Consider the following 27,945-nt stretch of genomic DNA (forward strand, 5'->3'; position numbering starts at 1 on the left):
TAATATTTTTTCCCAAATTTCTACTCTGTTGTTCTAATATGCTTTTTAAAATGCTGCCTATGACAGATCTTGGCCAAAAGGGGGGAATTGTGAACTAAAATCCTCAACTCCTACCGGCTGACTGAATGGACCCGCTCGTGGCCAGAGGAATATTCAAGGACAAAGTTGCCTGCCAGGAGGAGGGAGGTCAGACAGGCCTTATCATGCCCCCCTCCCTTCTTGGAGACTTCCTTTGTAACCCATTAATAGGCCTGAGGGTATGCATGACAAACCTGCAGGCCTTCTATTTGCAACAAATGGTGGCTTACCTCTGATAAACAGTTTATGTTAAAACATTCCACCTCTTTAGACAAAGCTTCATGTCTTTAGCCAATTACAATCTAAAGAATCTTTAAACCCACCTATAACCTGTAAGCCCCCGCTTCGAGATGGCCCTCCTTTTTGGGCCAAACCAATGTATACCTCCCACACATTGATTGATGGCTTTACCCATAACCCTTGTCTCTAAAATGTATAAAAACCAAACTGTAACCCAGCCACAGCGAGTCCACTTGCCCAAGGCCTCTTGGCAGTGGCTCCGGGTCATGGTCCTCAAATTTGGCTCAGAATAAATCTCTTTAAAATTAAAAAAAAAAAAAATGATGCCTCTTCTGTCATCATTTGTCATTCACATTTTGTCGCACACTAAATTTGGGTCCTTATGACACTGTAACTGTTGAAGATAAAGTCTCCCTGTTCTGCGCAGCAGAGCCTCTGCCCCTTAGGAGCCTGTCAGAGGGGTGCAATGTAGTGTCTCTGTCAGCCGGACTGGAAGGTAAGTTCACAAATAAGTATTCTTTCAAAAATTAAACAATTGTCCCAGGCAAAATATGCTTAGAAAACTGTTTCCTCTGTTGCATTATCAATAAAATCAATCAACATATCGATCTGCATGAATCTAAAAATGAAACTATTTTTAAAAACATCTTGCTCATCAAATACAGTGGTTATGTTGCCCTTCCTAAATGCTTTTATGTGTGCAGATGTGTAAACTCCTGCAGTTTAGAAGCTAAAATGTCTTACAAAATAGTAAAGGAATTAAAACTTAAAAAGTTCTGTCAGAGAAATATTTTCACACTGTTGCAGTTGCCTTCAAACACACACACATTTTTTTATCCATCTTACTCTATACTAAAGACAATTTTCTGCAGTATTTTTTTATTTTTAAATTTCAGAATATTATGGGGGCACAAACATTTAAATGAGTGGCAAGAAGTATATTTGTTTGCCTTATATCCTTAATATTGAAGGAAGTTATCAATCAGATTATTGTAACAGTATTCTGCACTGTTTTGTGAGAGGTGCTTCATAAAGAATTCTGATACATCTTGCATATATGTAGCCCGACATGATTCTAACTGTAACTCCTTTTAAAATGTTCTATGGGCATTAAAGTATTTACCAAAGAAAACACAATAGTGATTGTAGGCTTAGGAGAAATGTGTTTTTTTTTTCCCCTCTCCACCAATTTCTTTTTATTTTTCCACCCTATTGTTTTCGTCTCCTTTCTATCACCTGCTTGTTGCCCGATAGAGCAGTCACACAACTGTGCCCTGTGGCTCTCCTTCTGAGATGCTTTATCATGTCTGGAATCCATGAGCAGAGAACTGACTCTCTGGCCAGAGGAGGTGTGGGCCTCCGTGATCTGCTTACTCATCACATAAAGTCCTAGGAAGACACAGATACTAAGTGCCTGAGCTCTCAGACTCAGAGGGTGCAGATACTAGACGTGGAGGTCACATTGGCACTTACCCAGCTCTACCACTGTCATGTTAAATAGGAGAGAAATGCATGCCTGAGAGATCAGGTCCTCTGCTCAGGGCTAACGCTCAGCTGGTGGGCGCCAGCCTAGTCCATCAGCTGTTAGAATAATCACACACTTGTACACCAGGAAACACATAACCACGTCCTGCAGCCTGTAGTGACTATTCCACACAAGCTCCCTGGACACCTGGAGTAGGTCATCAGACCTCCCAGCAGTCGTGCACCCAGGGGGCTGGAGGCTGCAGGGTGGGGATGTAGGAGCCTCCTCTGCAGCCACAGGTGACGTCCCTGTTCATGATTGCCACCTGTACACGCTCTTACCAAATGGGGTTAGTTGTCAACTCTGTTTGGTCAAGGTTACTGAGATGTTTTCCCAGATGAATACAGTTAAACTTATCCTGCACATGCATATTCTACTATGCATTTTCTACTATTCTACTATTCTGCACATGCATATTTTATACTATGCCCATAAATATACCCATTTTAAAGCCTGTTAAATCGTTAACAATGCTTCAGCTCATAGGTTGCCAGGGCAAAAATTCAGAATGATTAATGTCAGTTATTTTTTTCCCCTCTAAAATATTGGAAGGAGTACTTTGTTTGCCTGCAAATTAATTTATAAAGAAAGCATTTATGAAGTCTCTGCAGTCTCTTGGCTTTGAATTAATACGTTTTGTTAATCATCCAACCACAGTGTTGGATTTTGAGGACTTTTAACTCCACACATCTATGACATTTTTTCTTTCTATATAATCAAAATACCGCAATTCTTTTGCTTCTGTTCTTATATTGAGATGACTTTAATAGCATATAATATAATCAGAAAAGAATAGAATCTTAATAGTAACTAAAATTGTATTTTAATGATCATAAGCATATATGATTAATTCATAAAAATCCATAATACTATGTAGGTATTTGTATATGTAAATGTGCAATCTGTTTACATGTACAGTTATTTAATCACTGGTGAATGTAAATATCTGAAGTGATCTCGTCTACCTCATCTCCCTATGAAGAAAATGTTTATATTTAAGTTTGAAGAATAACAGAATACAGTATGCCTCCCTTTCAGTTGTCAGACTTACTCACCAATGTCCCAAACCGAGGGACTCCCTAGCCTGATTCTTCACGAAGTCTGAATATCAGTAATGGACAATTGTCAGTAATATCAGTAACTGTCCCTTGTGGTTGGAATATGTGCTGCTGCTTTTATAAATGGTACTGAATTTTTATCCCTGCTTTTTAAAATATAACTTTAACAAAGATATATTTATATATGTATATATACACATACACATATATCCATATATATATCCATACATATGTATCTCTGTATATATTATAACCACATTCATAATTCAATTCCCAACAGTATAATAAAACTGTCAAGAGCAGGGCAGTTGTGGAGCTGGCCCTTGGGCTGACCAGGGATACGTGTGTTTGCATGTACTCACGTGCATGTGGGTTGCTTGGGTGTATGTTGGGGGGGAAGTTGGTACTGGCCACATAAACTATTTTCCTAATTTTCAAATTGCCTTATATACACAGTTATGTATACTTCTTTCAAGTTAAGTTTTACTCTTTTTTTAAAAAATTACCAATTTAGTATAATTCCCACATCTGATATTTATTAACTTTTCAAATCAACTTGAGACATCAAAAAAATGGGAGCTTCTTTTTTTTTTTTTATGTGCATCATGATTCCTAAAGTTTATTCAATAGCATTTCTAACACTCTGTCAATAGCATATTGAATTTTAGGATCACAATTAAATATAATAATGATAGTTTTGATATTATATATGTAGTAAATCTATATAGGTGTGTGATGCTAAAAAAATGGAAGCTTCTCAAGACTTCCTTCAAACTCGCAGCAGCCATCTCTGAGTTGTCATGTGCTTCGGACTGACATGCCAATCTGGAAAACCATTAATGTGAGAGAACACACATCTTGTGGGTACACTTTTTTTTTTTTTTTTTTTTTTTGAGACAGAGTCTCGCTTTGTTGTCCAGGCTAGAGTGAGTGCCGTGGTGTCAGCCTAGCTCACAGCAACCTCAAACTCCTGGGCTCGAGCAATCCTTCTGCCTCAGCCTCCCGAGTAGCTGGGACTACAGGCATGCGCCACCATGCCCGGCTAATTTTTTATATATATATATCAGTTGGCCAATTAATTTCTTTCTATTTATAGTAGAGACGGGGTCTCGCTCTTGCTCAGGCTGGTTTTGAACTCCTGACCTTGAGCAATCCGCCCGCCTCGGCCTCCCAGAGAGCTAGGATTACAGGCGTGAGCCACTGCGCCCGGCCCTTGTGGGTACTCTTGATTCCTTTGATATTCAAAGGTAGCAATTCATAAGGCTTTGTATTCCCTTCTAAGTGTATTTGAAGACACCCACTCTAAAAGTGCAAGGAAAATTCAATATGTCTTAGCAATGATGGGATCAACTGAAATGTTGCCTTCTTTCTGATGACATTCCAGAACTTCTCACTTCAACACAATTCTCATGTAACACGTTCTGTGCTTCCTTCATATAGCACTAACATTATTATGTGTGTGTTTACATATATGCTCCCCCCACTGCTGGACTCTTCCAGTATACATTTTGATTTATAGGAACTGGCGATACAAGTACGGTGGTATTAGAATAATAAACATTTATGGAATTAAAAAAAAATCACCCGACAAGTCAGCACTAGAGCACCTAGCACACAGACTGGGTGAGCATCCGATGGGAAGGTTGAGAAATGTGATATTCTAAATCTTGGGAATGAAAAACTTTGTTCTCATCCCAACCCATGCACTTCTGAGCAAGCAGAAGCCCACCTACTCCAAGAGATTTTTATCACCTTTCATTTGTTTCTGACATTCTGGGGACCACTTTAGAGTTTTCATGATACTCAGATCCTGTCAAACAGACCATTCCTCAAAGATAGAAAAAATAGTGGAACTTCCAATGTGAGCAGAGTTAATGGGAGGGTGTCAGTTCCTCCCACTTTGCTGTGATTTTGGGGGGGGGAAGTTGGGGTGGGTTGATTCTATGCACTTAGAGCTCAGAGCTAGTCACACAAGCTCTGCCCAAGACAAATTTCCCCATCTCGATAATAGGATGGCTTTTATATATCATTCAAACTGCAATATTAAAACCACTAATTATTAACTGTACCTCCAGGAATTATTTGGTAAAGAAAGGATTTCTAAAGGAGGAGGAAGGGAAGGGAAGGGTATCTGTAGACATGTGTTAAAACGTGTCAGTTTAAAATACTTCTTTCTCCTATGTGTACAGTTTACACAACATTTCGTAACAGATCATCAAATTTAATAATCTATTTTTTACTCTATGACAAACTTTACAAGATCTATATCTCTTCAAACCAATAGGTTTGACCATGTTAATTTATATCTTAAATGTATTTTAACTTTACTAGACTTTCACTTCTCAATTCTCTAAGATATTCCATGTAAATATTTTCCACTCAGAACCTTTTTATGAATCAGCGTGTCTCTGTTATGACATTCATCAAGAACTTAGCAAGAACTTATTTGAAATTCAAAACCCTAATTATAATCTAAATTCTATAGAAAATATGATTAGGGCAACTACTTCTTTTAAGAGCACAGTTTTTTTCGAAGATAGGTATCAATGGATTAATAAAATATGGCTACATATTTTTAAGTCTCAAAATGTTTCCTACATAGCTTCATCATCCAAGAGTCAGAATAAAATATATTTTTTAATTGAAATTTTATTTTTTTATTTTAATTTTTTTGCTTTTCATTCATTTTATTTTTTTAATTTTAATTTTTTTTTATTTTAGCATATTATGGGGGTACAGATGTTAAGGTTATGTATATTGCCCTTGCCCCCATTCCCTCTTTTAAAATAGTGTTAAGCAGACTCTGAACATCAGGTATAGAGCAACTACACATTCCACCTTTCTTTCTTTTTTTCTTTTTTTTTCCTGTCCCAATATGATATGCAGGAAACATTTTAGAAAAGCTACAACTTCCCTTTCTCCCGCAATGGCCATCCAATTAATAATATGATTTACCTGTTAGGCTTTGTAAGCCTTTTCATAGAACTAAATTAAAATATCCATAGAGCTCCTTTTTTTTTTTTTAGATCATCTCAACTTTGGATTCAGAAAAGACACAGTGCTGATCGAGAGTGACGTTTTGCGGATACACTCGTGCACGAAAACCACCCTAATAAGTGATGTTTTCCTCCTCCTGTCCCCCCAGCTGAAGGGGCCTGCGGCGGAACCTTGCGTGGCACCGGCAGCTCCATCTCCAGCCCCCACTTCCCTTCCGAGTACGAGAACAATGCTGACTGCACGTGGACCATTCTCGCGGAGCCAGGGGACACCATTGCTCTGGTCTTCACGGACTTCCAGCTGGAAGAAGGATACGATTTCCTAGAGATCAGCGGGACAGAAGCGCCATCCATATGGTAAGTCCTGACAAGAGAGGTCGTCACTGGGTGCTGGTGCAGTCGTGTTTGCTATGTTCCCCCCAAATGGGCTTTGTGAGTTTCTGTCAGTGGATGTTCACTGGCAACACAGGTGTCCCTTTTTGTGCCTTGCTCTTTTGGCTACTAAAAAGTGATCTTTATGGTGTGACCAATTTCAAGGTTTCTAGGATGTCCTGGTGCTGGTATTTGGAGAGGGTACCTGTGCACTTTGAACTTGCCGTGTCCTCCTTCCACACTCTTTGAAGGCAGTACAGACGATGGCAACTAAGCGAGGCAAGTTAGTTTTGGGTTTTGCCTGGAGCTATTTTTCTGTGAACAGGTGTTTTTTTTATACTGTGTATTTTCTTTTATATCATGTTACCAAGCATTGGTGGACTCTGCTGCAGGTATGTGACCATGTGTATCTTTTCTTCTGTGGAGACTGTACACCAAATCATGGAACCACCTCAGGATGTGTCTCTGGCTACCAGAGCATCAAAGGCAAACTGAGTCAGCATAAATCCTAATCTAACATATGTACAAAATCGACCAAGGGGTGGTCGGTCTCTGGTGTGTACTGTAGTGGAGATAGTAGGAAACAGGATCTAATCAATGTAGGTTTGGTGGTATTGATTGCAAGAGCAGCTTTGGCTATGTCTGTAAACGCAGTTTAAAAGAGACAATTAAGAGACATTTAAAGGCTTACATTCTGCCTCTAATTAAGTAATTTGTTGTGTTGAAATGTTTTCTGTGGCTTTTTTGGTTTTTGTTATTTTGTCAGCACTTTCAAACTGCTTCATTCATCTATTTCAGATCTTGACTTGTGGGTAAGCTTGATAGGATGTATGTTCAAACTAAAGTAGAGGCAGAGGAAATATTGGCCACTTCTGCACAGGAAGGAGAGAATGTGGAATGAATGATTATGAATATATCTACATGTTCATGGTTGCATTTCAGTACAAAGACTTTAGCTTAATGTGAAACACATTGCAAATAACTGTTTGCTGATCAACTGTTTCAAACCAATTGTTGAAAATGAATTTTACTTTAGTTTTAAAAACTCAAGTCTTAAAGCAGAGGGTTCGTATTCACAGGTAAGTCATTTCCTTCTTTGGGTTTTATTGTACTTATGTCAACTGTTATTTCAGTTAAGAAGGGGCAAAAAGACTCTCTGTGCTCTTTGTTTTAAATTGTATTCACCTTGAACAATACTTTCAGATTTGCCACTTTACCCATCTGCTTATTTTATGGTACATAATCTTAACTTTAAAAACTGAATTTTTAAAAATTCAGGGATTTGTTTGAATTATTATCCATCTCACTTTCCGTGACATCAGAGCCAGTGGAAGCAGGCACGGAGCTGAGAGCGGGACAGCCGGGATCCGCCTTGCCACAAGCAGCCTTCATGGCCTTGGGCAAGTCTATCTGTAGAACAAAGAGGCTGTGTCAAACATTTCTTTAAAAACCAATTTATTTAACATCTATTGAGTGCCTAGTGTCTGCTGGTCATTCTGAGAGATTCGGGTGATCTAACAACTTACTTGTTGTAAAAATGACATTGTTGTGGTTTTCAAAAAAATCATTGAAACACAAAACCTATGATGACTGAATTTCAGAAATTTGATGATTAATGTTAAAGGCTTCATTCCTGAGAGTGTCTAGAGATTTTTTGCCCTGACTCATGGTCTTGCTGGTGAGATGTCAGACTGGGCAAGGTGTGAGAAGGAGTGAGGCGCATTTGTCAGGGATTCCAGTACCCATAATCAGGGGTAGCTTTTGCCAAACACACTTAATCTCTGTAAGACAGAGAACTTGAGGATGCAGAGTCCACATCAGAGTCTGCAATAAAAGTAGGAGATGCTACAACAGAGATGCCACCCAGATGAAGCATGACCCTGCAGAAGGACAAGAATGCTCAAACACACATTGTGGCTTACTGCTGCGTAATGGCCCCGCCATTCCATTTATTTTTATTAAAGATGGAATCAGGACTTAGAAGAGGTTTGACGTAGTTTTGCAGTTTCTTCCTTTCTTACCCTCTTGAGTTCTCTCATATCCTCTTCTCCTCCCTGCTTAATCTCTCTCTGTACCTCCCCCGGCAAATGCTCCCCAACTACTTTCATGGTAAACGCAAAAACGTGCATGACGATGATGTCATGAGTGTGCTACCAAGTGTGTTTGGTGCAGATGCTGAGTGGGACAGTGCGGGGGTTGATGGCAGCAGTTGTCGTTGTCACAGCACAGCTAGCCAGGGATGGCCCTGCCTTCTCGGTGACTGGGCTCAGACTGGGCAACTTTCCCCAGCTCCCTGGAATCCCTCTGGTTGTTTGCCAGAGGATATGGTGGAAAAGTTCTCAGCGGGACTTTGACCCTGTGATCCTTCTGGTCTAATAAACTCTGTTGCCCATTGGCGCTTAACATGCTCTCCTTGAATACTCGGTATCAGACAGGTGCAGGGCTGCATTCATGCTCATATTCTTAGCATGATTTATTATATACTGACCCGTGTGCTTGGTGCAGATGCCCTGTGAGGTCATGGCTGTTACCGTCTGCTATGACTCCCGCCTCTGTTAGTGTAGATGACGAAACGCTGCCCAGTGGATAGGAAACGGCAAAGCTGATGGTGCATGTGGCAGAGCCGGGATGCAGGGTCAGGGGCTGTGGCTCCAGCCTCCTCTTCTCACTTCTATACTGTCCCCTGACAGTCCAGTGTGGGGCTGAGCCTTAAAGCCCTGTTGGGGCAGTGCCTCTTCTCTGTTCCAGGACTGCAGGTTTGACCACAAAGCCATGAGCAGGTAACTCTCGTAGGGGAGATGTGCCAATCAAAAAGCAATTTGCCCTACACTCTGGATCAACACAGTTAGAGGAGGCAGCGTTTTGTCATGGGTGACATTTGGTGTGTATCCTAATAGCCAAAAGCAAGTCTCCGTGCGGCCGTACCACTACTTCTAAATGGAACTCTCAGCTTTCAATTACTCCTCTGTGGAGGCTCAAAGGGAAAGGACGACTTTCCTACACAACTACGGAAACCTATGTGAGTGCATCTAAAATAGAAAATGGAATCATTTGAAGCACCCTTTTAAGATTGGTACAATGCATAATGTGGCTTATCTTAAAAACACTATTATTTCACCATAATTTCAGAATGGCAGTCTCTGAAATGCTTAACAGCCCAAATTGGTGTATTTAAAAGATTTACTCATTCTTTAATTGCATAAAACATGCCAGGGAGCACCGTGGGTGGATGTGACCCCTTCTCAAACACAAAGTCACACCGATAAGACACAGGGACAGCGTCAATGGCTGTGAGTGGAGAGCACACACACATAATTTTCCAATAATCTGTTTTTTTTTGTTTTTTTGTTTTTTTTTTAAAAACAGAACATACAAGCATGGGCACTCTAAGAAAAAGCTACTTGGAAAATTGTTAAGAACAATAACAGGATTAGCCTTATTTTCATTTAAGTTGGAGTGAAATTACCTACTCAGCTAGGTTTTATGTCAGCGTTGCCATGGCGACAGTTGAGACAGTCTAAATGCAGCCAATGATGTCATGTGCCAGAATTATCCACACATTGGACGTGGCGCGATGTAACCCCCATCGACTGCGTGTCTGTCAAATGGTTCTGATTTATTTTTTTTTTATGTTTCAGTTTTACTAATCAGATTCTAATTCTATGCAGGTCCATTGCCTATCCATAGCCTACTTTACCAGAGAGTTGCCATGTGTTGTTCTCTTTGCAGCATGGCCTAGCAGCTATGATTTTCCTTGCAATTAAGAAGAAAATGCGTAGCAGTAAAGCCAGCCACGAGTATCTTTTTTGTTTTTTCCTGAAGTGATTCGATGGTGTAGCCTATAACTTCTAACTAAAAATATCAAGAAGAAAGAAAATCGATTAGATTTCAGCGTTTAACTTACCGTGGTTTCTAAATTAAGTCATAGTGGTTAAAGGGATTAGGGTTATGTGGTCTTAGGCAGGAAATAATGGAGGGAGAATGTACTCTCTTTAAAATATGCATCTTGGAGGGTGCTGTGCTTTAGTTGCTTAGTAAAATAGGCGTCTATAATAACCCTAATCATTTGCCCATCCACCTTTGAGATGGGGAGGGAGTGAAGCATCTAAATGAAGGGAAACAAAGAAAAATAAATGCATTTAGAAATGCATCCTAAAACACATGTTAGTGCATGGATGTCTTTACTCTATGACTCAGTCTGTCATAGGGTGCCCAGAGCCTCAGCACCCTTCGGGGCCACTCACAGCCTGGCCAGCTGTCCCTGCATCCTGTAGCCCGGCGGTGCCATCCTCTCCAGTCTGTTCCACGGAACCCGCCCTGCCTTCGCACTAGCATGTGTCTGCACACTTGTTCAGCTACATGCCTTCCACATGGAAACCCCCGTTGCCCAATTAATGCCGATTAAATTGGCATAACGCTCGGAGGGACGTACAGCCTGGATGGCAGAACACTGCAGGACATGAGTAGAACAAACAGGCTGTACAGCCTCCTCCCTGGAAAACTCGAGTGAGAATAACACAAGGATGCCTCTTGGCTGACTCGGAGTAGACCTGCCTTCTCACAGCAAACGAGAGTCTGTCACTACAGCTTCTTAAGGCTTACGTTCCATTGTTCCCAAACCAGCATAACTCTGTCCCTCTGCCTACCTGGACTAGGCAAGACAATATTTGAGGGGAAAAAATAAGGTTTTGTAACCACTTATTATTTTTTTTTTTACCATTAATGTGGCAAAATCCCACAGTGAAATCAGTCTAATCAGTGACTTGCTAAAACCAAAGCAAAATTTCAGAGAAAGTGATGAAGCAGAATGAGCTTCACAGAATGTTTGAAAGGTCAATAACACCTCCAGTGTTTTCTCAGGTTGTCACTTAATTGATAATTGACTTGGTATGTATGTTTAATTTCTAACGAGGAAGGATTATAGACACACACAGTGACTACTAGATTCCCTGAGATCGATGCTACTCTTACCTGCTTAAAAATTCCCTCCTCATATTATTTTAGTGGTTTATTTTGAATTAATTTTACAGAAAACTTGCAAAACCAGCACAGAAAGGTGCTGTGTACCCTAAAACTACCTTGCTGTAATGTCAACATCTAACATATCCTAGTCTGATTATTGAGCCCCAGAGGTTAACTCTGAAGTCCTGCTAACCCATTGGAGACCTCATGTGAGTTTTTCTGGCTCCTCCACTGAAGTCTGTTTTGTCCCCGGGGCCCATCTGGGGATTTGCAGAGCATTTGGTCGTCTCTTTGGCCTCCTTTGACCTGCGACTGTTTCCGTCTGTCTTTGTTTCCGTGACTGTAACTTGGCGCAATCGGTAGCTCAGGCTTTTGGAAAAGCAATGACATCATTCAGGCATGTTGAGGACACCATGCAGCGATGCCACAACTCTGCTGGTGGAAGTGGCTGCAAGTGTTTCTTTCACATTTTCCATTTTAACTTTGAATTCAGTAGTTGTGTGTCACAAACTTATTGTAAGGCATGCACCTCAACATTTTTTATAGACACAAGTGTAATAGAAACAAAAAGTAAATGTTATGTACATGCATGGGTGTATATATATATCATGTGTCTGGGTGTTTATATATTTATATAAATATATATGAATTTCTCCTCATTTGAGACTCTATATACCAGCTAAAGGTCCAAGGATGTAATTAACATGATATTATTATAGATTCTTTCCCTAAATTCATCTTTTAAGCAAAATATATTTTCAAAAAATATATTTGAATAATGTATTTTTTTCAAAAATCATATTTAGGAATAATATGCACTGAGTATTTGCTATGTACCAGGCAAACATAAATAGCCACTACTGCTACATGGAGATACTACTGTCCCCATTTTATAGATAAGAACAATAGGCCTCACAAAGGTTAACTATTGAACCACACAGCTAGCAAGTGGTAGGGTGGAGATTTAATACAAGAACAGTCTGAAGGTATGGTATGTATCCTCCTTTACTTTTTGTTGTTGTTGAGACAGTGTCTTGCTCTGTTGCCCGGGCTAGAGTGCTGTGGCGTCAGCCTAGCTCACAGCAACCTCAAACTCCTGGGCTCAAGCGAGCCTCCTGCCTCAGCCTCCCAAGTAACTGGGACTACAGGCATGGGACACCATGCCTGGCTAATTTTTTCTATATAGATTTTTAGGTGTCCAGCTAATTTCTTTCTATTTTTAGTAGAGATGGGGTCTCGTTCTTGTTCAGGCTGGTCTCAAACTCCTGACCTCCAGTGATCCTCCCTCCTTGGCCTCCCAGAGTGCTAGGATTATAGACGAGAGCCACCACCCCTGGCTGTATCCTCCTTTACTTAAATAAATCAAGATCTTATTTCTTTACTAACTTTAAACCAGGAAGATAAAAGTAGTATGCATAACCTCCAATACTGTAATAGAATTCCTCTGGTAACATCTAGCGTCAGAATACACAGAGAAAAGCACCAAGCTGTTTCAGATATAGATTTACCTCTATTATCCAGTACTGATGTCCCCATGAACTGCTCTTTAAATGTTCTTTTCCAGCATTATTAACTGTAAAGTAATGCAATAATCTTAAAATATTTATTTGTTATGCATATCTTTGGGTATAAATAGAATTACTAGTAGTATACAGCTTCTAAAATGGGACAGATATAACAGGGCTAAAGTTATCATGAAGATAACACACAGTGATGTGAAAAGTCAGGGCTGTGTATACGACTTTAGACCCACTTAAGAGTAGGTAGGAGGACAAAATAATTGCCAGCCCAGGTGACCCCAAAACCTTGTGACCCCCACCCTGAAACTCAATAGGCAAATCGAAATTTTTCTAAATGCAGCTAATTTTATATAGGGTGGAAAATTTCCAGCCTGGTTGATGCCTTTCTTTCACGTCATCTAGGTCATGTTTACTTTCACCTGGGCAGGTGAGGTGCCCTGTCTGTAGTGGAGCAAATGGCCAGTCTCCACCTCCTCTGTGGGCAGCTGGCAGGGGATCCTTTAAGTCACCCTGCACAGAGGGATGGCTGGGTTCGCGGCTGCAATCCTACACTCTGAGCGAAGCAGGCCGGCTGAGTTCTGCAAGGGTTTCCCACAGGTGTAATATTACAAGACAGGTTTTCCCTCCCTTTCCCTCTGAAATGCCCTACCTGGAATGGTAGGTTCTGAAGGAATGTCTTTCATGCTGGAATTAACTGTGAGGAGAAAAGAAGGTGGCCATCTGCGAAGGGCCCATAGCAATCTCCAGGGTCTACGGCCAGGAGAATACACCCAAGGGCAGGTTCCCTGCCCTCTCCCCTCCTTCCTCATGTAAGGGATGGATTCCTCAGTAGGCGCTGTGAGGGTCTGAGAGTCCATTGTACCATTTATTGCCTAGAATTAAGCTAAATGTTCATATATTTTCACAAATCCTAAAAATATCATTCTAGTAGTCCATCTTAGATATCTTTTATTTGGAGTTAAAACAATACCAGAATTTCCATTCAGAATTTCAATAAGACTGATGAAGTTAAAACAAGCAAACAAACAAAAACTATTTAATTTTTTTAAATTGCAATTATATAATTTATTGAATGCTGGTAGTTATGGATAAAATGCAATACTTTACCCTAGGATTCCATAAAAATGATCAGGCTAAATGGTAACTAAGAGACAAAAATGAAACATTCCTGGTCCATAAACATGAGACCCACTGGAGAAAGAATTATCTCAGAAGAGAATCCCACAGTCTTTATCTGTTCCCCTCTTTGGACAGGTACAGAAACTACAGCTCTGGTATTATATTTATCTTGTCCTGTGAAATTCCTTCTGCTTTACCTCAAATGCATATCCTGTAAATTATTTAAGTTGTAGGCAATGGGGGGGGATCTCCTTTTATGGATTAGAATTTGCTTCACAAAATACAAAATATCTACTTTTTGCAATCACATTTCCATTTTTGTTGTATGTGGTCCTTCATCCAGGAAACAGGAAAATAAGTATAATTAATGCTGTTAAATACATTTGCCATTTAAAAACATTACCTTGTGAAGGGGCCGTTGTGCCTACTCTATCTTAGTCATTCCCAGATGATGGTCTCTAACTTTCATTTATTCCTGAAATCACCCAATTGGCACGTCATGGTGTTCCAATTGTACATTTTGATGTCTTCATTTAAAGTTTCTCTCAAAGCCATGAATATCTAATTTTTCTCTTTCTTCTGAAAGTTTGCACAATTTCATGGAGGACTGGCTGGGAGAATAAGGTAATTTTGTGCAATCCAAACTCCTCCAACAAATGTGACACTTTATTGCTTGGGTTCCCTCCTGTTGGTACATGCGATATGAGCTTGACAGGTCCTTTAAATGAGCAGTGGCCCAGAACATTGACATTTCCCACTCTTTGACTGTAATAAATAAGATTACCTAGGTTATTCTGATTTGAATCCCTTTAGAGAATCATAGTGCCATTTCTTCATATCGCTATCTATCTATCTATCTATCTATCTATCTATCTATCTATCTATCTATCTATGTGTATATATGTGTGTGTGTATATATATATGTATATATATATATATATATATATCTCGTAAAGGCTTGGGTTTTTGTGAATGATATATTTTAGAATGGACAACACCTGAGAAATCTCCAAAGGCCATCTTTTATTGTTCGGGTAAGTAAACTCTATCCTAAATGTATCAAAGCCTTGTCCCAAGGTATACAATTAGTTAGCTGGAAGAGAATCCTGGTTTCTGTCTCTGTTATCAGCACTGCTTCTGGCATGCTAGGAAGCCAGACTTACCTGGTATGGGGGACGATGACCTCCTCCATTGATCCGTTATCTTTCCAGCAGCGGGCAGTGGAGCAGAGCTGCTAAGCCAAGCTACCAGTTCAGACCTTGTTATTCATCAGATTTGGGCTCTAGTCTCGGGTTTGAACCTTACAAGCTTGATGCCCTAGGGCAGGTTTGCTCTCTAAGTCCCAGATCCCAGTCTGTAAAGTGGAAGCGACCATGGCATCCCTTGGAGAGTTGCTAATTGGAGCAAATAAGCAAATACTTGCAAAGCCCTCAGCACAATGCCTGTCACACGCAGCAGCAGCAGCGGTTTCTGGGACTAGCTGCGTGTTCATTGTGCTAAGAGAGAGTGCCACAATGAGTTCCTACTTCTGTCCTAGAAAGAAAATGCAATCTTTCTGATTAAGAACCTTTCCTGAAAATTGCTTTTAACCTGTATTTAGTTTTAAAAGTCTGTGTTTAGAATGGGAGCTTTGCATTTTTGAATTATGAAAAAATTGTTGATTCTGTGTTGGACTTTTAGAACATTTATGTTATCTTTGCTCTGAACCTTTGAGAAAATAGCCACAGTAACAGTATCACTTTAAAAGAAAAGTTAGAACCTGAATGCTGACTGTATTTGATTTTTGGAAATATAATTGACCACAGTGAATATTATTTAATAATCAGGGTTATTGTCATATATGACATTCAATTTTGTGACTGAAAATGCAAATGCTGTATAGATTCCAATCATTTATATCATTATATCATTTATAATATTTAGTGAAAAAACTGTGGGAACAGTAGAATTAAGTCTGAAGTATATTTTTGTTTATTTCGTGTTCTAGACTTTCATGCATGCAGGACTTCTTGAGGATCTTCTTAAAATGCAAATTGTGGTCTGGCAGCTGCAGAGTGATCATGAGATTCTACATTTGTAATTATTTGTACTTTCTTTCTTTCTTTCCTTTTTTTTTGAGACAGGGTCTCACTTTGTCACCCAGGCTAGAGTGCAGTGGTACAATCATAGCTCACTGCAACATTCAAATTCCTGGCCTCAAGTGATCCTCCCACCTCACCCTCCTGCGTAACTAGAACTACAGGTGCATGCCACCCTGCCTGGCTACTTTTATTATTTTTTGTAGAGATGGCGTCTTGCTGTGTTGCTCAAGCTGGTCTCGAGCCTCAATTGATCCTCCCACCTAGGCCTCCCAGACTGCTGGGATTACAGGTGTAAGCTATTGCACCTAACCAGATTCTGCATTTCTGACAAGCATCCAGTTTCATAGGGTCCTGCTGGTCCGTGGACCAGACTTTTAATAGCGAGCAGCTAGAGTGTTTGTGGGTGGTGTATGTATTTCACAAAAACAGAACTAAAATAATAACTAATTTTCATTAATAATAATTGCAAGTTTTCTGCAAAAGTAAACATTTTAGTAGTTAGCTGTTTCAGAACTAGGTATAAGCTCTTTAGCATTTGTTGAAAAATACCTTATCCTATTTATGACGGGCTGCTGAGACAAGATGGCTCCAATCCAGAAAGATCCGGTTTGATACTGAGTTTCGAATTTGGCCTTCACAGAACCACCACGGGGCCTCGCTGCCCAGAGACTGCGATTTAATTAACTGAACCTGGCCAGCTGTGGGGATGATTATTAAGCATGAGACAAGGAATCAAAAGGGAAAGAAAAAAAATCACAGCATTTCAGCAGCTTCCCTACGTGTTCAGGAATATTAGCACTTCTCAGCCTATTAATAGCTGCACGTTGGAAATAAAATTGTTTTGAGCTCTTTTTGAGAATATTAAGTGAAAATTTAAAGGATTTCCTTTTTTTGCAGATTTCTCAGTCTTTTTCTGGGACAGTTCAGTGTGACTCTCAAAGATCAGGTGGAAGACGCCAGCCAAACACACTGGACCGTGAGACATTTCCTCTCTGTCAGGGTGTCCGTCAACATCTCGGACGTGCGTTTGCATAGGCTGTGTTAGACCTGGAGCAGACGCTGCCCCGACCCGATCCCTGCCAGTATTTACCTTCTGTCCTGCTCTTCATGCTGGCAGCGACCTGATTCCCAGGTGCGGGTCCTCGTCTCCACGCTTTCAATCCGTTTGACTCTAGAAAGTCTCCCTTCTGCTTTGTCAGCAACGTCCAGCTCATCCCTTTTGCAGCCCTGGCAAGAGAATCGGCCTCGGAGTGAGGGAGAAAATGGGTTGAAAATTGCATCCCTCTCCTCTGTAGCGGGGTCATTTGGCTGAGTTGTTCAAACTCCCAGAGCTTTGGTTGCCTGCCTATGAAATGAGGTTTACTGTACTTACCTTGCTGGAGGAAGACTAGAATATAGGTCAGAAACCTACCAGTGTACTTGGTATGGAAAGAGCCAATAACCTGTATCCATCCATTGTTATCTTGCCACGCATGAAAAATTACAGATCAGTAAGTAACACAGGCACAGAGATGCTGCCGGAGTTGAGAGGAGGAGAAACAATCCCACAGTGAGTTCATCGCGGAGTATTTCACAGAAAACTTGGGATTCGAATAGTCTCTGAACATGCAAAGCATGCAGGTTGGAAGCGTGTGTGGGTATGTGGGGCATGGTGTGCACAGAACATGCGGCCTGGGGGACACAGCAGACATTCCAGTGCTGGCAGAGAGAGGCCTCCGTCGTTCTGGCGGAACAATAGAAATAGCGCGAACATTTTGAAGGCAGGCCCGTGAATGAAACTCACACCTCGTCTAGTATTTTTCCGTGGTGAGAAGTTCCTTGTAGTCCGCCCATCTCTTGGTGCAAGGAAAACAGGGCTTCATGAAAGCTGAGATGATGATGGTATATTTGGATAGATTGGGAAATAATAATTAATCACAAATTGGAATGAGTAGGACATGTGGAATTTACAAGGCTGTGACAATCACGGGTAGACCCAGGAAGGAAAATGATGGTGCTGTTGAAAACCAGAGAAGTCAGTCTCTGGACTTGCATATGGCTACGCAATGACACTTCAGCTCAGCTTAAACCAGGAACTTGTCATGTCTTAAAATGTTCAGGACCCACGGCTGGAAAGATTGGCAGAGGGAGGATGTCTGGGTGTACTCGAAGATTTACATTGTAATTGACACCCCAGAAGAGATTTATCTGAGCCTTTAGAAACACAGGGAAGGGTTATAGAGAAAACTCTGATGCTCTCAGCTAGAGAGGGTTTTACAGAGCCCTCTCTCATGCCCTTCTCAAAGTGGTCTCTCTTCTGCACCATCTCAAAACACAGCTGCGCTTTAAAATGGAAAGGCTCTTTAGAGATCTTCAAGGTGATGGACCTCACAAGAGCTAAGCTGGGGGATCCTGCTCATTTGAACTTATAGCTCCCAGATGTGACATCCTTGATTTTGGGGTGAGGTCTTGGTGTAAGGAACAGGGAAAAGAATCAGAATTGGAGATAGCAAAGAGCTGTGGGCAGGGTCTGGCTTCTCCTGGAGTAGGAATATAACGAGGGAAACTTTCAGGCTAGCGCTAGTAAAAAAAAAAATAAATAAAATAAAATCTAGTTTATGCAAAACGGTTTGAAATGTTCAAAGCCAGAGAGTATGATGAGTTAGGAAAGAAAACTTACTGGATGGTTAGGCAGACCCAGGTTAAAATCCCGGCGTTGAGGAAGTTACTTAATTCTCAGAGGCTGTGGTGAGAATCCTGATATCAACCTGGCAGAGCTCTGTGAGCACGGCAGGTCAGCTGTGTAAAGAGCTTCACATACCGGAAGGCAGGGCCTGCAATGAAGTGGGGCAGCTGTTATTTGAGAGGAGAGCAGTCGGGGAAGTAAATTATTATACACGTTCTTTAACTGCTGAAATATTGGTGACAGGTACTTTTTTAAGCAGTGTATTCTATCCAAAAGTGTGTGTGCTCATGCACGCATATGTTTACATGTACATGTTAGACTAGACAAGAAGATAGTTGTGCATTTATTTACTTTCTATTAAAAAAGAAAGAAAACCCTGTACTATATAATCCTAATGAAAGGAAACATATATACCTGTTTTATATATATATATATATATATATATATATATACACACACACGTATATATACACATACATATATAATATATATTATCCCTCAGCAAATGTTTCTGTATGTGGTGGGGGAATTTTCTAGAACATAAAATGGGATGTTAACGTGTAACACCTCAGTGCTTCCCGGGCACCTTCTAATTGACCGCGAACGGTGAGAAGGGCAGGGAAGGCTCTGGTGGGTCCGTCACGCCCATCCTGAGCTACGGACCTGCAGAGTCCTTCCTGACAATTCCCTCTAAGTAGCATAAAAACCACAATGTTTTGAGGGCCAGAAACATGAACAGGGCAATAAAAATGTGGGCAGAGCCGTCCTGTGTGATCAGTGATTTTCATCTGTATAATGCATCTCTCCCAAATCTGCACAAAGCTAAAGTCTATGTGACTTTCGAAGGCTCACAATGGACTGCGCCAAAGCCTGAGATAAAGCATTCATTTTCTGGACACTGATTCTAGACCCTTTCCCTTTCCTGCTTTCTTCTTGCTCTTCTTCCTCTCTTGCTCCTCCTGGTTCTTTTCTGTGTGCTCTATCTTCATACACATACACATGCTACACATATGTGTGTGTAACGTGTTTATATACATATGTAAAATGCAGACACTGAGCCCTCAGCCAAGAAATCATTTTTTTGTGTATGTGAAAAAATTTTGGCAATTTGTTCAAATCAAAACTCTAGCTATATTCTTTTCTTACCGTGCCTGAAAAATCAAAATGTTGTACTTGGCTATATGTATATATATATATTTTTTTTCTTAATGTCCCTAGATAAAAAATCAAAATATTGTACTTACTGGGATTCAGAATGACCTAGTCATTATGTAATGTCATATTATATTATAGAAACACATATTAATATGCCTTTTAGGCATATCATTTTAGAAATAAAGGACCAGCTTTGGAAATAAAAATTCTGAATAGGAAAACTGCTCATCTGTAGTCAGCATTTTCTTTCTGCAGTGGATTGGAATGTGGCCCAGGAAACTGCGCGCACGTGTGACATCGTAGCGGGAACATCAGTGTGATGTTTGAAGTTAAGCTTGCCCGGGTCCCGCAGGTCGGCTCCATGGCACAGGTGGTCTGTGTGCCTGCCCCGAGGTAGGCCCCTGAGCTGCACTGTCTGGAACTGCTCTGTGCTCCTGGGCTGCAGTGGACTGTCCCATCAGACAAGACCAGGGCCAAGGGAAAAAACCTCCCCATAAGAGACAGTGGCTCACAATCATGGGACTTGTCATGGAGATTCACTCTACATGATCTACATACTATGATATGTGTGGACTGTGGTTTGAGAAATACAGTTTGGTGAAAGGAGTCCATGAAAGAAAAAAAAAAAAAAAGAGGGAAAAGAAAGTAGAAACGGGCTCTCCATTGGCGGGGTGCTAGAATGGGCAGTTTTCTGTGCCAGTCCCGAAATCTACCTTCGCGATAACGTAACACATACCCAGGTGAATCACAGGTGGGAAGAAGCGTGAGGATACTTGAGGCCATTTGCGTTGCTGGACATTCCAGGGGAAGGGAGCTGGGTCCCAGCTCTGCTGCTCACCAAGCCATCTCCTTCTGGGCTGCTTATTCCCTGAGCCTGTTTCTTTATTTGCTAAGCGTGGACTTGATGGATAAGGGCAGGGGAAATGCCAACTGCCAACGGCCTAGCTTTGTCCTGAGTGGGCAGAGCTGCAGTAATGAAAGCGACAGTCGCCACCCAGGTGACCTCCAGCCACTTCTCTTCCTCTTTCTGCCTCTCTCCATGTCTTGGCTGTGGCTCCTTCCTCATTCCTCTTCCTCAGGGTCCCCCTTGCGGCCCTCCGTGTCCTGGTTTTCTGAGACTTCCCAGTATGCTGTCCTACTCTAGCATCTGGCCTCTCTTGCCCCACATTCATTTATTGTTTCTGAGCAGTGCTTTTAAATACTAGGTGAACTGCTAATTAGACATACAAGATCTGAAAAGTAGTCATGTAAGTCATGGTGACTCAGTTCCCTGGTCCTTATAAAGCATTTAATGATAGTTATCATCATAATGAGAGTTAAGATCTATGTATCAGTTCTACATACTGTTGTGCTTTCCACACATTACCTCATTTAATTTTACCAGCAACCCTGAAGGGGTCTACATAATTATTTATCCCCGTTTTTTAGATAAGAATACTTAAGGCACAGAGAGGTTATATTAACTTTTTAGCAACACACATCCTGTGAATGCAGACCAGGATTTAAATCCGGGCACTCTTTTAGCTCAGGTTGTGGTTCACTCCAATGAGTTTTCATGCAAAAGGAAGCCTCAGGGCTAAAGTTGGAGTGTTCTTTGCTGTGAGTGCATCCTGCCGACCCATCGAAAAATGGGGCTCGGTCCACTCTCTCCTTGACTTTACAAAGCGCATGTCCTACTGTAGGATCAGTGGTTCTCCAAAGCATGTTCCTTGAATGTACAAACCAATAAACTACAGAGTGTCTTTCTCTGGGAGCACTGTTCAAATCAAAGAGAGAAACTATGACAAGAGAGAGATAATCAAAAGGCTATTCGAGGGGGACATTACTGGTCTAATTTATCAAGTGTAAAATGAAGAACTCGAGTCCTGTGCAATAGAAGGTCGTGTCTGAAGACTTAGGTGAACACAGTGCACTTCCTTTATCAGCGATAACTTGCTGGATTCTCTATTCTTGGGAGTACATTTTGCATCCAGCACAACCTTCAGGGCAGTCTTCTGTCTAGAGGTCTCTTGACGTTCCAGCATGTGCTGTGCACAGAGAGAGTCCCTGGAAGGGACTAGAATATGGGTGTTTTGACTGTGGGAAAGCCACAGCTCTCACGTGTCAGCTGAGCACCGAGGGGCCTGGGCGTGGGTGCTCACGTGGCCCAAGATGCATGGGGTGCCTGTTCTTCACTGGAAATCAACCAGGCATTGCAGGGATGTATTAGGGCAATTGGGAGAATTCCAGCCTGAAAAGACACTGTCTGCCTTCACGCCCAACTGGAAAGGATTTGCAAAGTGGCTTAACTGCAGGGGTGGGCAGCAGTGTGGCCCAGGAGCGCGTGGTGGCCAAGGCGTGTGTCTCCACAGTGCGGGTGAGAAACTTTCCCCCAGCGGAAAGAGGATTTGGGGGCCTTTCATCCCTTGTCCCACGGTTCTTGTGGAGAGAAACCTAGGGAGAGTAGAAGATACTGAATTCTTCAGGCTTTCAAAAGCACAGGCAGGAACTCTGATGTATTTTCATGTGATAAAGAAAAGATCAGACAGTGTTGGCATAATGGAGTAGCAGTAAGTCATCACTGGGGCATAGGAAAACAAAATAAATTAGCCAAAGTGGGAGAGTATTTCAATCTAAGATTTGAATTGAAAACCAGAGAGAGAGAGAGACTACAAATCTGCATGGTGTGGGGAAAACAGAAGCAGAGACAAGCAGAGTCAATTGTTAGTTTGGCAAAAAAAAAAAAAAAAATGCCTTAGCAAAGTTATAAGATGTGAAAATTCCCCTGATCATAGGACAAGAAAAACTATTTTATGGGGCCAGGAATACGTCAGCATATAAAACCCCACATTAAATCTGAAATTCAGAAACAATCTTGCAACCTCTTCCTGATACATATTAATTACAGTGTGACAAAGATAGCATTTAAAATATGCTCATGTGAGGGGCAAGTTCAATGCCCCTCCAATAATTAAGTTCCCACCTATGCTAATGGTTGATAATATAATGCATAGATCATATGAGTGTGAAAAGTATTGACATTAACTCATATATTAGAAAATGTTTTATAAATTGGTAAAGCACTCTACAAAAATGAAACCAATTCTCTAGAACAGGGGTCCCCAACCTATGGTGAGTTGTATAATTATTTCATTGTAAGATATATAATATTTCATTATAAGATATTTCATTATAAGATAATAAAAGCAAGGTACACAATGAATGTAATGTGCTTGAATCATCCTGAAACCATCCCCCTTCCCTAGTCTGTGGAAAAATTGTCTTCCACGAAAACAGTCCCTGGTGCCAAAAAGATTGGGGACCACTTTCTAGAAAACAGAGAAAAGTTATCAGTTGGGAATAGAAGATGTTATTTTGGTGAACCTGTTGTTTTAAATAATGGAGTCATTTCCATAGTAACACCCAGTTTAAAATATCTGTGAGATTTTCTCCCCAGTTTTTAATATTTGAACTCCAGCAGTGTAGACCGAGGCTGTAGTTTATGCTGTTCGAGGCCAGTGGTCCATTGGAGTGTGCCTTTCGGTTTACCAGGTTGATCTGTGGCTGCCTGCAGGATGAACAGCCCTTAAAATTCAGATTATTTTCCACATTGCCTTAGGGTGCTCGGGCTGCTATAATAAATACCAGAGACATGGTGGCTTGGATAACATGTTTATTGAATAACATGTTTATTTCCCACAGTTCCAGAGGCTGGAAATCCATGATCAAGGTGCCGGCTGATTCAGCTCTGGGTGAGGACCTGAGTCCTCACCTGGGTCACCCCTGGTGCCTTCTGGCTGTGCCTTCACATGGTAGGGAGAACTCTGGAGTCCCTTCCTCATTTTATAACCCCACAAGGAGGACTCCACCCTCGCTGCCTCATCACACTTCAATTATCTCCCAAAGGCCCGGCCTCTTAATGTCATTGCTCTGTAGGTCACAGTTTTAATGTCTGAATTTTGGAGGGACACACACATTGAGGCCAAAAGACACAGCTTGTCCTGTGACTTGCCGTGTTTCCCCCAAAATAAGACAGGGTCTTATATTTATTTTTCCTCAAGAAGACACCCTAGGGCTTATTTTCAGGGATGTGTTATTTTTTTTAAGTACGGTACAACAATCTACATTTATTTAAATAGAGTTAAGTCGTCGTCTTCTGGAACATCATCATCACTCTCCAAACCCCGAATTCCATCCTGAATTTCTTGCGACTCTATTTCCTTTAGAACCATTGGCCCCGATCTCTCAAGTGGAGCACTAGAGCTCTCCTGGGCGGATGAGAAGGGCTGCTCGTGTTCTTTACCGCTCCGCCACAAAACACATGGGTTGTGCAGATGTGCTGCGTAGCCACGCCCATCATTAGGCTTATTTTTGGGGTAGGGCTTCTATTGTGCAAATGCTTAGACATCCTGCTAGGGCTTATTTTGTGAGTAAGTCTTATTTTTGGGGAAACACGGTAAATGCACACGTACCGACCGCTTCTCTGTTCTTTCATATCTCCCACCACGCTGATGCCTCCTTCATCTCTCATCTGCCGTTCTGTTGTACCTTAGAATAGCAATCAAAATAGCAGGATGCCCGCCCGGCACCTGGACACAACACACAGAACAAATCAGAACACACCGAACTCTGTTCCTGGGAGCCAGGTCTTGGGGGAAAGATGCCCTGAATTTCCTGCCCTAAAACTTCCTGGGCATTATCGAGATCATGCCGTACCTGGGTCTGAATGTTCTTAACTCGGCCAGGTGCCATGCAGTGTGTGGAGGCCGGTTCCATGCCCTCCTGTGTGAAGTGGAGCTGTCTGGGCTCACTGGCCAGCACTCAAACACCGCTGTGCCCACCTGGAGGGGACTTCTCCTGGTCCAGGCGTTGCATGATTTCTTTTTTCTTTTTCTCATTTTCTAATTGTGGTAGAATTCGAGCTTCTAGGAGGCAGTCTAGAAGCAGTGCAGCCTGTGGCTAGCAATCAAAGGCGTGTTGTGACTTGAATTCCCCCTGTGCCCACTGTGCCTGCGTTGTGTGCCTTTCATGAAAGCTGATGGCATTACCGGGAAGGGATCAAGAAAAGCCCAGACCTCAGTCTCTTGCAGAAGCCTCCAGAAAGGGAAGCAACTTTCTCTTGAAAGCATCAGAACCGTAATGTGCCAAAGATGTGATGTGCTGTGGGGAGGGGGGGGATACGTCTTTTACACCAGTATCAGAGTGTTCAATTAGCAATAATTAGAGCCCAGCTGGGTGAGAGTCATTTTGGCACCACTACGAGGAGGTGAGAGACACTGGCAGAGGACACTCTTCATTCAAATTACTTCCCCGCAAATATGCCTCCGTCTATTCATTAGGCCCTGGGAGGATCTATCGTTCTTAGGCTCTTTGCCAAATTCTCGTGTGCGTGTTCCAGGCTGCATTTTGGAGTGCATTAAAATGCTTAAAGTTGCATATTCATGGACGGCTGGCAATGATGCTTTTATTGGCAGGTAGGTTCCAAGAGTGCAAATAGAAAGGATACGAGTTGAATAAATCTATGAATTATGAATATTTTATAAAGAAGATATAGAAATTACATGTGCTTCCAAAAACAAGATGGAAATAGTTGTTTTTTGGGGGGTTACAGGTGGGTCTGAAGCCTCTATGTCGGTGGTCACTCCTAACAGGGGCCGCAGGTCTGCAGGCAGCCCAGCGCACAGCGCTGGCCCCACGGTCAGTGACAGGTGCCCTGTGGACGGGCTGTTTCCTCCCAGGAGAGCAAGCTTCTCTTGAGGGAAGTGCTTGGCCTTCGTTTTCTTATCATTGCCATAGGTAGTTCTTAGTAAATGCTCAGTTATTCCATGATGGAGCTGGATGGTGTGAATGTGCAGATTTACAGCCACCTGAACGCACACTTGCTACCGCCCAGTGTGCTTCCTGGGGAAGGCGTGAGGTGGGCAGGAAGCACACATCCACCTGAGTTTTAGAAGGCAGGTTGTGCAGGGCATGACATGGCTGATGCTAAACCAGAGATCAGTTGCCATTCTCTCGTTCCTTAGATCTATTCTCAACGTTTTTGCAACTTGTTCCCGGTGACTAGTTTAACACACATACAGAATGATATAAGGAAATAGAGATGAAAGTCCAGATGAGCAAATTAATTAACTGTCAATGGAGATTGGTGGGATTGTGGAGACAAAAATTAATATTCAATTTCTAGGCATCTGTGGCAAAAAAAAGAGAAACTTGGCAATTTACCATACTCTCATTAGCAGAAAAGAGAAGTTTCCAAGCTTCTCTCGGGTGGCAAAACTTTTCTCAGCACTACATTTGAATATAAAATGCGACCTGCAGCTTTGCACCAGAGTTACAGATAGTAAAAATGTTTGATGCTCTGATTAGCAGAATGCAGAATTGTAAAAGCAAATTACCTCTGAGTTTTCCTCAAGGTAATCATTTTTTTGAGTCAAGTCCATGCCATGCAAAACAATTCAGAGAAGATGTCAACAACACAAAGGGCAGCAATGAAACCTTTATACCTGTCTTCCTTAAGAAACATTTATTCAGTGTTTTCTATTTTAGGCTGCCGTGCTGAGTAGGGGAGGGTTTGCAGAGAGGAATAAGATGACATCTGTGTTCAGGAAATCCATGGTCTAGTTGGATCATCATGTAGAAAATATTTAATATGAATTATAGTAGGTAGAATGTAGTCCATATTTAAAGGGATGTAAGCCCCCCCACACCCAGGTAGTTTTTTTAGGGGGGAGCGGGCGGTTCTGAATTCTCCCTACATTTGCTGGTTTACAATTACAGAACACCAACACTGAATACGCAGTCTGACCATACTAAAAGGGATCAAAGCTTTGCACTCAACCTAAAGTACATTCATGTAAAATGCAAAATTAAAGGCAAATGCATATGTGTGTGTGTGTGTACACATGGCATAATTTTACTCCATAATATGCAATATGTACATATAATATACATTTCAATGAAAACAAAAGTTATATACCATATTTACCAAATTACATTTTGTTTTTAATGAGACTACTGAAGGCACGAAAATGTAGGATGAAATAGACATTCTCCTATTCTAGGGGTTAACTGTTATAATAGAGAGGGATTTGATAAGAATCTGAAAATTGTGTAATACACTCTAATCCTAAACCTTAGTCCTAGAAATTATCCTGAGACAATAGTATAAATCACTGAAAAATGCCTTATGGACACAGATGTTAATTGCAATGTTATAGATTATGGCAAAAATTATGAATTTTGTAGAGGTTACAGATTTGGGTTTCTTGGAAGAGGCATCTCTTCAGACGCACAGCATGCTGATAAGATACGTTGATGTTCTCGTGCCAGAAGGGTCGTTTCCTGAGGCTTTAGCAAGGGTGGCTGCTTACACAGATGCCTCTAGCATCTCAGGTACACAGTTCATTTGATTCCCCTGGGGGGCTTGGTAAGTGAGTTCCATGCAGTAGTTAAAGTCACATGTGCCAACTCACTAAGCATGTGACCTTGAGCAAGACTCTTACATCTTTTGGGACTCCTTTCCATCACCTATAAAACAATGCTAATAATAAAGACGCCCTCATAGGGTTCTTGTGGGGATTAAATAAATCAACAAAGTCTTGGAAGAGTAAGCGCTCAGGAAAACTCTCAGCCGTGTTTAACAGGGGTGGTCAGCGTGGCAGTAGGGATAATGTTTGATGATACGTTTATTGCTTAAGCAAACCTGGTCTTGTTTTGCTTGCTCTTAATCGCTAAGATTACACCCTACTTGACAGCCCTGGTGATATTGTATTTGACAGTTCAACAAATATGTATTAGCCATTATGTGTCAGTCACTCTTCTAGCCCCTGGAGACAGATGAATTAATGCCCTGATGAGGTTCATGCTGGTGGAATGACACACAGGTTGGAAATAACTTAAGCGTCATCATCAGCATCATAATATTTATCTTTCAGTTTTAGTAAATAGGCATTGGGTACATTAGAGAAATAATTGAGTTTACTCTGACAGGTAGAATTAACCTTAAAGTGATGCATTTTAAATAATTATTTTTTAAAAAATCACATTTAAAGTATTCATGACATCAGAACATAAATGATTAAAAATAAGCACAAATTATTTTTTATTTAAAATCTCAGGTTGTGCATTACTGATATAGAATTTCTACTCTATAGTTATGAGTTTCTCACTAGCTTCTGAGAAAATAAAATCTAGCA

The 27,945-nt window shown here is 41.3% G+C and overlaps 1 protein-coding gene across 2 annotated transcripts in view; it reads left to right on the forward strand.

The window, feature by feature from the left end:
• Positions 1 to 27,945, forward strand: part of CSMD1 (CUB and Sushi multiple domains 1) — a 1,569,742-nt gene that overhangs the window by 828,618 nt on the left and 713,179 nt on the right. For both annotated transcript variants that reach the window (XM_020282735.2, XM_075997279.1), the window contains exon 5: positions 6,047 to 6,254. In XM_020282735.2, coding sequence (XP_020138324.2) covers positions 6,047 to 6,254 — 208 coding nt within the window. The remainder of the gene's footprint in view (positions 1 to 6,046; positions 6,255 to 27,945) is intronic.

This window comes from Microcebus murinus, chromosome 24, assembly GCF_040939455.1.
Source record: "Microcebus murinus isolate Inina chromosome 24, M.murinus_Inina_mat1.0, whole genome shotgun sequence".
NCBI lineage: Eukaryota > Metazoa > Chordata > Mammalia > Primates > Cheirogaleidae > Microcebus > Microcebus murinus.